The sequence below is a fragment of the Vulpes vulpes genome, chromosome 16, assembly GCF_048418805.1.
Source record: "Vulpes vulpes isolate BD-2025 chromosome 16, VulVul3, whole genome shotgun sequence".
NCBI lineage: Eukaryota > Metazoa > Chordata > Mammalia > Carnivora > Canidae > Vulpes > Vulpes vulpes.
In genome coordinates, this window is record NC_132795.1 from 47,007,645 (window position 1) to 47,023,442 (window position 15,798).

Genomic DNA, 15,798 nt, shown 5'->3' on the forward strand with positions numbered 1-15,798 from the left:
GATTTTCATTTATTTATCCATGAGAGACACATAGAGAGAGACAGAGAGAGAGAGAGAGACAGAAGCAGGCTCCATGCAGGGAGCCCGATGCGGGACTTGATCCCAGGTCTCCAGGATTACGCCCTGGGCTGAAGGCAGGCACCAAACCACTAAGCCACCCAGGGATGCCCTGCGTTGCAATTCTTAATCTCAGTGTTGTGAGTCAAACCCCATATTGAATGGAGATGACTTAAAAAAAAAAAAAAAAGAGCAGTTTGTTTCCTTTCTAACCTATTCTTCTCTTAGTCTTCCCCACTTCATTTAATAAACAACCACATATCAAGTTGTTCTCATCAAAATTAGGAGTCATTTTGATTTCTCTCTTCCCACCACTTAGCCCTGAAAACCTAGACACATCAGATCCTCTTCCAAATTCTTTTGGCTCATCTTCCAAAATATAGCCTGAACCCTCCCACTTTTCATCATTGGTATCATTACCTACCACCTTAGTCCAAAGCCACTTCCATCTGGAGACCATTCTAGAGCTCTCTTAACTAACTGGTTCTCCTACTCTTACCTCCTCTCAACCTTCTGTAGTAGTTCATTTTCCAAACAACTGCTGAAGTCATTATCTTAAAACATAATCCCCTGCTTTCACATCTAGTGGCTTTTCCTCAAACTCAAAATAAAACCAAAATTCCTGCCTACCTAGCTGATCTCATCTTATACCATTTTACTCCTCAACCCCATTCTATACTTTCTTTCCATGTTTTAAAATACATGAGGACCACTCCCACCTTTTCTTGAGCAATTCTATCTAGACCTCTTCCCCTAGCTCTTTACATGCCAACTCCTTTTTATCATTCAAATGTCAGGGGTGCCTGGGTGCCTCAGTTGGTTGAGTGTCTGCCTTTGGCTCAGGTCATGATCACCAGGTTCTGGAATTGAGCCCCACATCGGACTCCCTGTTTGGCAGGAAGCCTGCTTCTCCCTCTCCCACTGCCCCTGCTTGTGCGCATGCTCTCTGTGTCAAATAAATTAATAAAATCTTTAAAAAAATGCTTATCATTCAAGTGTCAGTTCAAATTCCACCTCATTAGGAAGGACTTTACAAGCTAAAGCACCCACCCTATGAAAGACCCTCTTTATTAAACTACGCTCTTTTGTTTTCTTTATGCAGTGACCACAAACGAAGGCATCTTTACCATTCTGTTGTTTATTACTTGTGTCTCCTCCTGGGACAGAAGCTCAGTGAGAGCATGGGTTTTATCTGTCTGGATCCACAAATACACCCCAGTATCTACAAAGCCATGGTAGATATCTGGCTCATAGTAGATGCTCAGTAGACCTATTCAGTGGCAGATGACAGAACAGACCGAAGGTCAAGCCACGACCTTGGAAAGAGGGAGGATAAGGACCTTAAAGACCTGAGTGAGGGCACCCCTGGTGGCTCAGCGGTTTAACGCCATCTTCAGCCCAGAGCCTGATCCTGAAGACCCGGGATCGAGTCCTGTGTCTGGCTCCCTGCATGGAGCCTGCTTCTCCCTCTGCCTGTGTCTCTGCCTCCCTCTCTCTGTATCTCTCATTAATAAATAAACTTTAAAAAAAAATTTTTTTTTTAAAGAGCTGAGTGAGGCTGTGAGTTCCACAAAGGCAGTGTTCAGTTCACTGGTGACTCCCAAGCACTGGGCCTTCTTGACCCATAGATGAGTAAATATTCCACAAACAAATAAAACGAGTAAGTTTCAGTGACCCCTTAGGTCAGAAAAACAAGATAAGGAGGAATTAAAGACGACATCAGGGTTCTGGCTTGAGCTAAGTGTGCATAATTGAGCTGGAATCAGAGTCTGTCTGTCTCACCGAGTCTTCTTTCTGTGTACTGCCTAGATGGCTGATTCTGAACCTGGAGAAAGAAACTATGACAACATGTTGAAAATGCTGTCAGACCTGAATAAAGACTTGGAAAAGCTACTGGAAGAGATGGAGAAGATCTCAGGTAGGAGGTTTCCCCCCTTATTTCCAGTAGCTCAAATTCTTCCCCCACTTCTGAGCTCAAGTCAACTGCCTTAACAAGGCCTTCCTTGACCACCTCTCAACTTCTAGACCATGTAACTTCTGTACCACAAAACAGACACTACCACTATATTTAGTGCCTTGAAGTATTTTCTGGTTACTTTATGTGTGTCTGTATCTTATTTCTGCAACTGGACTCTTACCTTCCTGAGGGCAGAATAGTGATTTCTTTTTTGTCACTGGGCACGGTACCAGACCCAAGCTCAAGGACTCAGCAAATGACAGTGTTACTATAATACCTGTGAACAGAATTGAACATTCTATGAATTGTTTAAATAAAGAATTCAGAGTAATAGTGCTAAGACTGATGAGGTGCTGAAGTGGGAGGTACAGTCAGCTCAGTGGAATAAAGTCGGCAATGGACTTGAACAAATCTCTCCATTTTGGGAAAAGAATATTAGTCTGTTATTCAACATGTTTCCACTAATTGATAAACAGCCATGGTAGTAACACAATCATAATTTACTTCTCTATTTTTTAAGCTTTTATTTTTTTTTTTATTTTTTTTTTAAGATTTTATTTATTTATTCTTGAGAGATAGAAGGAGAGACAGAGCCAGAGACACAGGCAGAGACAGAGCCAGAGACACAGGCAGAGGGAGAAGCAGGCTCCATGCACCGGGAGCCCGACGTGGGATTCGATCCCGGGTCTCCAGGATCGCGCCCTGGGCCAAAGGCAGGCGCCAAACCGCTGCGCCACCCAGGGATCCCTAAGCTTTTATTTTTAAGTAATCTCTACAACCAATGTGGGGCTTGAACTCTTAACCCTGAGATCAAGAGTCACATGCTCTACCAACTGAGCTAGCCAGGCACCCCTCATTTCCCCTTGATTTTACTTAAGAATTTAAATGGAAGTGAAACTGAAGAAATTCTTTATTTTTTCATTTATTTTTTTTGAAGAAATTCTTTAAACAATATTCCTTCACCATAAAAAAAATACATTAGCTACTATAAGATTGTTCCAAAATTAAGGAAGTTTGTGGGAAAATATTAAAGAAACTCATGTTATTTCTTCAGCTATTTCATTTATCTTTGTTTAGGGTCTAATAATACTAATCAGTAACATTCAGTATTTATTAAATACTAGATGCTGTTCTAAGCACTTTACATGAAAGAGTTCATTTAATCCTCACAACATTTTTATGAGATATAGAGATTTTTACTATTCCTGTTTTACAGATAAAGAAACTGAGGCACAACTGCCATTCATTATACTAGTGTTTGTTCGTTATCAACTACAAATAACATTTATTTTAGTAATATTTACACTTATATTCTGTTCTTGAATCATAATTCTTATAGTTGTTGAGATTTATAGTAACATTGTAAATAAATTCAAATAGTTCAAATATTTAAACCTAAGAACTATAGCTATGGATATCATATTCCTTGAATTTGCAAAGGCTTAATAATATGTCTACATTCAGGGGCAGCTGGCTGGCTCAGTCCATAGAGTATATGGCTCTTGATCTTGGGAATGTAGGTTTGGGTCCCAAGTTGGGTATGGGATTACTTAAAAATAAAATTTTTAAAAAAGAATATGTCTCCGTTTATAACTGGATGGTAATTTGGTTAGATGATTATTTTCTTTACAACTTAGAGGATGTTTCAGCATTTTGTAGCTCCTTGGAATAGTGTGTGGGGCCTGCTCTGTGTTTTCTCCTAAAAGTGACTGACTTCTTTTGCCTCTAAGATTCTTTATTTTGGAAGTTCTGTACTTCACCACCATAAATTTGGTGTTAATAATCTCTAATGCTTTTCCTGGGATACATTAGACCTCTACAGCTGTAGACTTTAGTTTTCCCTTTTTTTTTTTTTTTTTTTTTTTTTTGAGAGAGAGAGAGAGAGAGAGAGAGCATGCACACACAAGCGAGGGGTGGGGGCAGAGGGAGAAGGAGAGAGAGAATCTTAAGCAGGCTCCATGCTTAGTGTGAGCCAGATGGAGAGCTTGATCTCACAACCCTGAGATCATGACCTGAGATGAAATCAAGAATTAGATGCTTAACTGACTGAGCCACCTGTGCACCCTTTTTAGTAATTTTTATAAGAACTTTTTCACGTATCATATCTTGAGATACTTTTTTTTTCTTAGAGACTTTATTTATTTGAGAGGGAGAGAGTGAGCAAGAGAGAGCAGGAGTGGAGTAAGGGGCAGAGGGAGAAGCAGACTCCTTGCTGAGCAGGGAGCCTGACACAGGGCTCGATCCCAGGACCCTGAGAACATGACCTGAGCTGAAGACAGATGCTTGACTGAGACACCCAGGTGCCCCTTGGGCTATTGTTTGTACTATTTCTTTGATTTACTTCTTCAGAAATTCCAATTATCCATATTATATACATTTCTTTTTGTATTGTCTTCTTTATCATCAGCTCTGTAATCTGTTTTATTGCTTTGTTATTTTCCATTTTATTTTCTATTGGTTCCTTCAGACTATTCCTCTAGTCCCTGACCGTGCTGTTGAAGAAAAGATTGTTCGTTAAAAAAAAAAAAAAAAGATTGTTCGTTTTTTGTTGTTGTTTTTAAGATTTATTTATTTATTCATGAGATACACAGACTGAGAGAGAGAGAGGCAGAGACACAGGCAGAGGGAGAAGCAGGCTCCTCACGGGAGCCCGATGTGGGACTTGATTCCGGATCCCAGATCCCGGGATCACGACCTGAGCCGAAAGCAGGAACCCAACTGCTGAGCCACCCAGGCGTCTCTGTTTTTACTCTCAGATGTTGAACACTAATTTTATCATACCCCTCAGTTCATGATACGTTATGATCATTGGCCCATGAGGGACCCCTCTAGTTTAATTTTTTATTTATTCTCTTATTCCCATAACCCATTCCCTTTCCCCTCTCCCATAGGCAACAATTCTAACATGTACTTTTTTGTCTGTCTGTTCTTATGAAATGTATATAGGTATTTTATAAATTTATTTTACATTTTTATCAATAGTATTGTGTTATATGTCTCGTGCTATGTTTTTAATTCAGAACTATATATGTCAGCTCTTTCCAAGATGCTGTGTGTACATCCAATCTATTACTTTTAAATGCTGAAAAGTATGCATATGCAGTAGTATACATCGTTCATAGCCAGGTTGGACTAAGCCACATGGGTGATAACATGGAAGTTAAAGCTCAGCCCATCTATAGGTCTTGTGGATGAAGACAAATTCTCAGAGAAGGGCATTTGGGCCAAGAAAGCATCTCAATATGTATTTATTTTTCCATATTTGAACTTAATTGGATTTCTGGGCTTTTTCCTCCTGCCTTCCCTAATTTTTTAAATTGTTTTATTAAACCTTTGCATCGAATGCTTTGTTCATTCACTTTTATTCCTTTATAAGTCATGAAAACATTTGAGGCTATGGATTTATTTCTAGATATTTTTACTGCAACCCCTAAGAACTGATAAATCATGTTCTTGTTTTTTATTGTTGTCACCTTTATTTAGGTATAATTTACAAACAATAAAATAAACACATTTTAAGTGTGCAGTCACTGAGTTTTGCCAAGTGTATACACCAGTGTAACCAACATGACTGTCAAAATACAGAATATTTATGTCACTCCAAAAGTTTTTCTTCTGCCCCTCCCCAGGACCAGGCAACAAATGATATAATTGCCTAGAGTTTAATATAAATGGACTCACACAGTATATATTCTTGTGTTTGGCTTCTTTTGCTCAGCATGTCCAATCAGTTTACTATCATCAATGTAATGGACCTGCTTGATGTCCTGGAAGAGAATAGCATTAAAGGCCCCTGTCCACTAAATTACGGCATAGAGCTATAATGAGTTGATATACTTGAGTTAGGATAGTGAAGATGTGTTGTTAGCCTTGTCAGCAGAAAACAAACTGCTTCTGGTGGCCTTTACTAATAAGTATGGAGGAAAAAAAATTGCCAGATCAATAGCTGCGAATCAGATAGCAGAGGATGTGTTAATCTGCTCAAGCAACAAAACTTCACTAGCAGCTACAATTGGAGCCACCACCTGACTGAGTTTACAGTAATCCACTGCATTCTCCAAGATCTGTCTTCTGTACAGGCCAAATTAGCAAATTGAATGGGAATGTGGAGAGAATTACCCCCTGCATCTTTCAAATCCTTACTGGCGACACTAATCTCTACCTCTCCAGGAATGCAGTGTTGCTTTTGGTTACTGCTTTCATGGGGAGAGGCAGTTCTAGTGGTTCCACTTGGCCTTCCCTACCGTAATAGGCCTCCCTCCATGAATCAGGGAATAAATGTGGGAATCCTCCCAGTTGCCAAGTGATCTATTTCAATTATACATACTGGAACAGTGTGCTCAAAGACCACTGAGCCTCTGTGAGACAGACCTGAGCTAGAGCTCCGTGGACAACCTGACCTCCCCTAAGCCCCTATTCTGACTGATAGATCACTCTACTGACTGTAGTGATATTCTGGGTCTCCAGAAATTAGTATCAATTCAGAGCCATTGTCCAATAATTCCCCACAAGATCTGATTATTTCCCTTTGCCCAGCATACAGCCCTGCAGCAGTATTGTTAGGGGGTCCCTGTTCCTAAAGCTGATGGTCATGGAAGGAAGAAATATAACTAAAAAGTAATTACTTTTGATGCGTACTTAAGATTGAATAGTTTAATGTGGTACTATTAGATGGCCAGAAAGGGAGCCTCGTTTAAAATAAGGGATCAGGGCAGCCCCAGTGGCGCAGGGGTTTAGCACTGCCTGCAGCCCAGGGTGTGATCCTGAAGACCTGGGATCAAGTCCCACATCAGGCTCCCTACATGGAGCCTGCTTCTCCCTCTGCCTCTGTCTCTGCCTCTCTGTCTCTCTCTCTCTCTGTGTCTCTAGAAATAAGTAAGAAAGCTTAAAAAAAATTAAAATAAAATAAGGGACCAAGAAAGGAATCCTAGAGTAAATGACTTCTCAGCTGAGACTAAACTATTAGTTAAAAAGAAGGTTTGGGGAGCCTGGGTGGCTCAGTCCATTAAGTGTCTGCCTTCAGCTCAAGTCATGATCCCAGAGTCCTGGGATGGGAGCCTCGCATCGGGCTCCCTGCTCAGTGGAGTCTGCTTCTCCCTCTGCCTCTGACACTTGTGGGCTCTCGCGCGCTCTCTCTCTCAAATAAATAAATTTTAAAAATCATTAAAAAAAAAAAACTGGAGGGATGCCTGGGTGGCTCAGCGTTTTAGCACCTGCCTTCCATCCAGGGCATGATCCTGGGGTCCCAGGATCGAGTCCCACATCAGGCTCCCTGCTTTTCTCTCTGCCTATGTCTCTGCCTCTGTGTGTGTGTGTCTCTCATGAATAAATAAATAAAATCTTTTTTTAAAAAACTGGAAAAATAGGGCAGCCCAGGTGGATTAGCGGTTTAGCGCCACCTGCAGCCCAGGGTGCGATCCTGGAGACCCGGGATCGAGTCCCATGTCGGGCTCCCTGCATGGAGCCTGCTTCTCCCTCTGCCTGTGTCTCGGCCTCTCTCTGTGTGTATGTGTGTCTCTCATGAATGAATAAATAAAATCTGTAAAAAAAAAAAAAAACTGGAAAAATATAATCCTAGAGCTCAAAGAAAAATCAAGACTTGGAGTCAGAGTTAAAGCACCATGTATTCATTCATTCATTCATTCATTCATTCAACAAGTAGTTCCTGAATGAACGCACGCTAAGCCCTGTATGTAATTTGCTTATAGTCTAATGAAATAAATACATAGACATATAAATGCAGTATACTATATTAATTTCTATAATAAAAGGATAATAAGTAAAGTTCCAATGGGATTTGGAATAGATGACTGAAATCTATCTGGTAAATTATGGAAATTTTTAAGAGAAGGCATGGAGCATTTCTCTGAAACAGGAGTTGTTAGGAGATTCCCAGATAGACAGGTGATGGGCAAGGTTTTCAGACAGAAAGAACAATGTGTGCCAAGGAACAAAATTATAAGAAAGAAAGGTGGTTGGAGGGGCGCCCGGGTGGCTCAGCTGGTTAAGTGTCCGACTCTTGATTTCAGCTCAGGTCGTGATCTCAGGGTCATGAGATCAGGCCTTGATTTGGGCTCTGCACTGGGCATGGAGCCTACTTAAGATTCTCTCTCTCCCTCTGCCCCTCCCCCCACTCACACACTCAAAAAAAAAGAAAGAGAAAGAAAAGAAAGAAAGAAAGAAAGAAAGAAAGAAAGAAAGAAGAGAAAGAAGAGAAAGAAGAGAAAGAAAGAAAGAAAGAAAAAAGAAAAATAAAAAAGCAAGTCCATTGGATTCAAGATTCAACTCCTGCAAAATAAACTACAAGTGGAAGTGGTAGAGAATAAATCTCAATGAATCATTTGGGGTCGGATCATGAAAGACTGTACCACACTAAGAAGTCATTCTGTAGTCAACGGGGAAATATTGAAGAGGCTAACTGGGGAATAACATAAAGAGATAGATGTTTTAGAAAGATCCTATAGCAGTGTGGAGGAGATTGAAAGCTACCTCAGCAATGGTCTCACAGATAAATATTACCAAATACAGAGTTGGTGGTATAGTGGTGAGCATAGCTACTTGCCAAATACATGAAATGATGAGCCACTGTGAGTGAAAATCCACTCACAAGAAACAAGAGTCACATATATGGTCACAGGCTATAGAGGATGTCAGATGCAGAGTGTAAATAGCTATATATAAAAGGGGTAAAGATGCAAGTACAGAAATGAGCATAAAAGAAATTGGAGAATAGACAGATTTTTTAAAAATAGAGCCTCTCATGGCAGCCCCGATGGCCTGGCGGTTTAGTGCTGCCTTCAGCCCAGGGCGGGATCCTGGAGAACCGGGATTGAGTCCCGCATTGGGCTCCCTGCATGGAGCCTGCTTCTCCCTCTGCCTGTATCTCTGCCTCTCTCTCTCTCTATGTCTCTCATAAATAAATAAATAAAATATTTTTTAAAATCTTTAAAAATAAAAAAATAGAGCCTCTCAAAAGGAAAAGTAAAATTGTAACGTAAAAAAGAAATCAACAACACTTGAAGAGATAATCAGTTGGAGTATAATGCATCAAGAAGAGATAAAGAAAGTAAAAGTATGAAGAGAGGAAGAGACTTGTGATATGGACCAAGAAATCCTAACCTATATCTAATTGGGAGCACAGAAAAAAAAAAAAAAAAGACATTAAAGACAATGGAACAATAACACTATCTAATAATATAATGTCTGTGAATTTTCCAGAACTGATGAAAAATTGAATCATAGATCCAATAAATAGAACACCTCTTGAGCAAAATAAAATGATACCCATATGTAGATACATAATAGCAAAACTTCAGAACACCAAAGACAAAGAGAAAAACTGTAGGAAAGCAGAGAGAAACCTATTGAGGAGTGACAACTGGAGTGGAATTCTCAGCAGTAATCATGAGAACCAGAAATCAGTGGAATAATACCTAAGTGTCATAAAAACACTATTGACTCAGAATTATGCATCCAGCAAAGTTATCTTTCAATAATGAGGGAAAAATAAAGACATTTGCAAATGAACAAAAACTGATAATATTTGTCACAAAGACACCTGCCTTAAAGAAACTACTAAAATTTTTACTTAAGTCAGGGGAATATGATCTCAGAAGGAAGGTCCAAAATGCAGAAGGCAATGGAAAACAAATAAAATGTTAAGCATATAGGTAAATCCTGAATAGTTCATGAAGTACATGTTCTCCCTTCCACGTTACTTCCTATGACAGTGTGGCTAAGTTGTCTGCCATCTTTAGCTTCCAATAAGAGCTCCCTTACTTCTCTGTAAATCCTTATTGGCAGACTTTTCAAACTCCAAAACCCAATGAACAGGGTGTTCAAGGCACTTTAACCTTGTGCTAATACTTTCCTCAAAATCCTTGCAGCTTTTCTAGCTTCCATCCACTGAAATATTCCAAAGCTCCTCCTACATCGTAGGGTTTGTTGCATCATGCTCTGGTACTAAGATCTATTCTAGTTATCTACTGCTGCATAAGAAGTTAACCCAAATTTTGTGACTTAAACGTTTATTATCACACAGCTTCTGAAGATCAGGCATGTGGGAACAGCTTAACTGGGTGGTTCTGGATATATTTTTGATAGGTTTGCACTCAAACTGGCCATGGTTTCAGTCTCCAGGTATTTGACTAGAGGCTGGAGAATCTCCTTCCAAGCTCATGTAGCTGTTGGCAGGAGGCTTTCTGTTTGGCCTCATCGTAGGGCTGGTGATGACATGACTTCCCCTAGAGCGACTATGTGCACTATAATATGTATGATAGAGTATAATACTATACATGCATATACATGAAGCAGCCCAGGACAGAAGGTACCATCTTTTACAAGCTAATGTTAGAAGTGACATGCCATCACTTGTGCCATAGTTAAATCATCATGCAGGCCTACTGTAGTATGATGTGAGAGAGAACTATAGAAGGATGTGATCACCGGAACACAGGGACTACCAGAATACCTTGGAGCCTGGCTACCACATTTATGTCGAGCATCTAAAACCTACACTATTGGAAATAATAAAGCTTAGCAAGGTGGCTGCGTGTAAGATCACTATACAAGAGTTAACTGCATATTTATTTAATAAATAAATAAAATACTTTTTAAAATGTGCTCTAATTCTTTGTTGCTGGTATGTAAAAATGCAGTTAACTCTTGTCTCTCTCTTTCTCTCTCTCTCTTTCTCTTTTTTTTTAAGATTTCATTCATCCATTCATGAAAGGCACAGAGAGACAGAGAGAGCGAGGCAGAGACATAGGCAGGGGGAGAAGCAGGCTCCCTGCAGGGAGCCCAATGTGGGACTCATCAGGATCAGGCCCCAGGCTGAAGGCAGGCACCAAACCGCTGAGCCACCCGGGGTGCCCTAAAGGCATTTACAGTAACACACCCACACCGGCTTGTGCTCACACACATCTGTGAATTCCCCTGGAAGAAATTTAACAAAAAATGTACAAGGCCTGTATGCAGAAAGTTATAAAACTTAACTAACAGATCCTAAAGATCAAATAAATGGAGCTAGTGACATTTATCAAGAGAAGGACGTAAAGCAATCGGTGAGTCATCCTAGGCTTTAAAGTGGTTTCAGACAAGTTGAGCAACAGATACACCAGAGAGCCCAGAAACAGACACACATACGTGCACACACATAGATGCACACCTGACAGTCTCATACACACATGTACACACACAACACACACTCTCATAAACACACACACACGAATTTTTATATATAACAGGTGAAATGGCAGATCAGTGGAGGAAAGAAGGGACTGTTGCATAACCAAGCTGGAGAAATCGGTTATCCATAAGAATAAAAATTAAAAATGGATTCCTACCCACGTATACACACAATAGCTTCAGAATGATGAAAACTTAAGTGTCAAAAATAAGTGTAAAACTTGGGAAGAAAATAGGGACGAGTATCTTGTGACTTTGGGGGTGAGGTTGAATTTCCTAAACAAGAGGCAAAATGCTAAACACAAAATAAAAGATTGATAAATTGAGCTACATTAACATTAGGAACTTCATCAAAAGGTAATTTAAAGATTTTATTTATTTGAGAGAAAGAACACAAACAGGGAAGGACAGAGGGAGAAGCAGACTCCCCGCTGAGCGGGGAGTTGCCTTGGGGCTGGATTGATCCTGGGGCTTAATGGGTCCTGGGGCTCAGTCCTGGGGCTCCTGGGTCTTGACCTGAGCCCAAGGCAGACGCTTAACCAACTGAGCCACCCAGGCGTCCCCATCAAAAGGTAACTCAAATGTCACTTTCTCAGTGAAGTGTTTGCTGAGCGTCCTTCCTGAAATTGCAGATCAGACCCCATCTCCCTGCCACTCCCACCCTTCCTTCACTGATTTATTTTTCTCCTTAGTACTTATTTCCTTTTAACATACTAAGTTTACTTACTGTTGTTTATTATAAAATAGTCATGAGAGCAAGATTTTTGACATTTTTTCTCCTTGCTCTGTCCCTAGAACGTAAACAGGTGCTGACGCATACCGAGTGTTTAATCATTTTTGAATGGATGAATGTGTCTTAGCTCCCTGACTTTTTGTGCATTTTAAGAAAGCATGTGTCTTAAGCTTCTTGACATCTTCCTTGCCTACAACAGTGCTAACAGTGAAATAGGCATTGGAATATGATTGCTTCCTTTGGTACCTGCTTGCATGGCACAGTGACAAAAATGTGTGGGTGTTTTTCAATTTGTAATTGATAATAGATCATAGATAATCCCCTCTCTACTATAGTGGCTCCTTCATTTGTTGTTTTCTAATGATTTTGGTTTTGTTTGTCCTTTAAAAAAAAAGATTTTATTTATTTATTCATGAGACACAGAGAGAGAGAGAGAGACAGGCAGAGGGAGGAGCAGCTCCCCTGTGGGGAGCCCGATGCGGGACTCGATCCCAGGACCTCAGGATCATGACCTGGACTGAAGGCAGAGGTTCCACCCTTGAGCCACCCAGACATGCCTGCTGATTTGTTTTTCTTACGGTTCTCTGGCAGAGGGGTTGGCTTATTCCTCAGTTCACACTGTTATCATCACTGATCCAAATAACAATCTTCACTTATCTGTTTACCTTTTTTAATTTCCATTTCTCTTTTTGTTTATCCCTTTTCTATACATTTTTGTAAATTCTGTACCTTTGTTTTATGCATATATTTTTAAGTTATGTAAACTATATTGCATTATATCTCCAACCTCTTCCTTACTTTTTAAACTCAACTGTATTATGAAAATCTCTTTCAGTTGAGTTCCAAACTGTCTTCATATCCTTGTTAGTCTTTTGTGTTTATTCTCGTGGTCCATAAGAAGCAGCATACCGTAGGCAGTTAACAACATGGACCCTGGTGGGCCGCCTGGCCGGCTCGGGCAGTAGAGTATATAACTCTTGATTCCGGGGCCGGGAGTTCAAGCCCCATGCTGGGCGTAGAGCTTACTTAAAAATAACCAGGGCAGCCCGGGTGGCTTAGAGGTTTAGCGCCGCCTTCAGCCCAGGGCGTGATCCTGGGGTCCTGCAATCGAGTCCTGCATCGGGCTCCCTGCATGAGCCTCCTTCTCCCTCTGCCTGTGTCTCTGCCTCTCTCTGTGTGTCTTTCATGAATAAATAAATCTTTAAAAATATAAATAAATAATAAATAAATAAATAAAATCTTTAAGTAACTAAATAAATAACCAGGGTCTCCTGGGTGGCTCAGTTAGTTAAGTGGACAACTCTTAGTATTGCCTCAGATTGTGGGCTCACAATCGTGGGATCCACTCAACAAGGAGTCTGCTTCAGATCCTCCCTCCCTCTCCCTCCCACACACTCTCTCTCTCAAATAAATAAATAAGATCTTTTAAATAAATAAGTAACCAATTAACTAGCCTGAATGTGAAGGGTAGACCTATAAAGTTATTGAAATAAAATATAAATTTTTTATTTTTAAAAAAGATTTAAAAAAAAAAAGATTTATAGGGGCACCTGGGTGCCTCAGCAGTTGAGCGTCTGCCTCTGGCTCAGGTCGTAACCCCGGGGTCCTGGGATTGAGTCCCATGTCGGGCTCCCTGCAGGGAGCCTGCTTCTCCCTCTGCCTGTGTCTCTGCCTCTCTGTGTGTGTCTCTCATGAATAAATAAATATTTAAAAAATAATAAAATAAAATAATAAAGTAGGAATGTTGACAAGGGCATTTTCAACTAATATTATGTACTTCTCAAAAAATATGCCTATAGGAAAATTTTTCCTTAGGATAAAAGTGTCTTACTAGGTTTGCTTTTATTTTATGGTCACTGAGTCTTGAACCTGGGCATGTTTCGTCTGCTTTGGCCTTAGGAAACTCAGAGGTAGAATTCCACCTGCCACGTGGTACCACATGAGATTCATTTCTTCAAGCTCTTTTTTCCTCCTGAATTCTTATTTCTTACTCACCCTAACCCTTTGCCGAATATCTCAATTATTCACTTTTAGTAAGAGTTTGTCCTGTCTTGAACACTCTAATATGTCCTAGGCAATTAACATATATCATCCATTTAATCTTCGTAGCAAGCTGTGAGACTGGGACATTGTCCTTTACAAATGAGGTTAGTAAATTTAAGTCACTTGTTCCTGACCACATGCATAGCAAGTGGAGAGCCCAGAAGCAGACTGCTCTGACTCCCACGTGCATGTTCCACCTGCTGTCCAGGTGGTCTACGTACTAAGAAATAGGTTCCTGGGCGCCATTCCCAACCTGCTAAAAAAGAATCTGAGTTGTGGAGGGGCCAGTGATCTACATTCAGGTGTCCCAAGTGACTCCCATGCACCTGAAAGTGCAAGATTTCCTGCACAGGCTGTATAGCTATCTGCCCTCTATCTGCTGAGATACTGCACATAGCTTTTCTAAGAATTTTTCCCTAACCAAACAGATATTACTTCATGTAGGACGTCAAGCCTGTCACGCTGCTGACCTTGATTGTGTGTAGATATTCATGTGTAATTATTATTATTCTTCCTGCCAATCCTTCTCTGGTGAATTTTCTTGAAGACATAGTTTTCCAAAGTGTCCACTATGTTTTAGTCCAGCAAAGAGGAGTTTTAAGGGGGTGATGTTTGGACAGTGGTTCACGTCATGCAGGAGGGAGATCCCCTTGTTCCTTGTAATTATGGAGGGTGGAACCACACCGGTGAGGTGAGTGCTACAGAGAGGTGGGATTTCTGCACACTTCCATTGAATTCATAAGAGAAGCATGTGTTTACCTATAGGCCTAGGGGACATTGACCTTGAGCTGCTCTCAATGAGAAACAGCAAGAAACTCAGTGCAGGGCAGCCCTGATGGTGTAGCGGCTTAGTGCCGCCTGCAACCCAGGGTGTGATCCTGGAGACCTGGGATCGCGTCCCGCGTGGGGCTCCCTGCATGGAGCCTGCTTCTCCCTCTGCCTGTGTCTCTGCCCCTCTCTCTCTCTCTCTAAATGAATAAATAAATAAATATTTTAAAAAAAGAAAAGAAACTCAGTGCAGGGGTGAGCACCAAATGACATCTAACATGGGATGCAGCAAACCTTCCCAAAAGGAGGAGCCCCTGAACTGGCCTTGATGAAAGCGCAGAGGCACCCACATAGAAGTGGGCAGGTGCCCCAGGCCACTATGCATAAGGTAACATGAGGCTCAGGGCCTTGCTGGAGTAAGAGTAGTAGGCCCCCTACATGAGCTTGGATCAGCAGTATGCCTCCTCGGGGTTCAGCCTGCAACCACTGGCTGTGAACTGCAGATGGGTAAGGACTTAGGTTTGCTCTAAGTTTTCCTAATATTTTATATTAGACTGGCCTCCAGCCTTAATGTCATGGGCTGATGTATCCAGAAGTTAAGACTTGTGTGAAGTCAGGGAACTTTCAGTACCGCTCTGCGTAGAGAGAAGTTTTAATAGGGGTTTTTATGAACCCTGTAACATGGAGCCTACCAGCCTTCCCTCCTTAGCATAACTGGGTAACTCACTGGGATCTGGTCCCTGGGATGCTTGGCATGGTTGGAGGCATCTGGGCCTCCTTGGGGCGCTCTGAGCCACAGCCCTACCCTGTGGCCTCATCGGGGCCTGTCTGGTTGTTGCAGTGCAAGCCACATGGATGGCCTACGACATGGTGGTGATGCGCACCAACCCCACGCTGGCAGAGTCCATGCGCCGACTGGAGGATGCCTTCCTCAACTGCAAGGAGGAGATGGAGAAGAACTGGCAAGAGCTGCTCAATGAGACCAAGCACAAACAATAGGCCCCTGCCCACCCACGGCCGCCACGCTGCCGTCTGCCGGAGCGGAGGGGCCCTG

The 15,798-nt window shown here is 41.4% G+C and overlaps 1 protein-coding gene across 1 annotated transcript; it reads left to right on the plus strand.

Moving 5' to 3' along the window:
• The first annotated feature begins 1,866 nt into the window (after positions 1-1,866).
• Positions 1,867-15,743, plus strand: SYCE3 (synaptonemal complex central element protein 3). Its single transcript, XM_026019770.1, has 2 exons — positions 1,867-1,975; positions 15,586-15,743. The coding sequence occupies exons 1-2, from the start codon at positions 1,867-1,869 to the stop codon at positions 15,741-15,743; spliced, it is 267 nt and encodes an 88-aa protein (XP_025875555.1).
• The last annotated feature ends 55 nt before the right edge of the window (positions 15,744-15,798 follow it).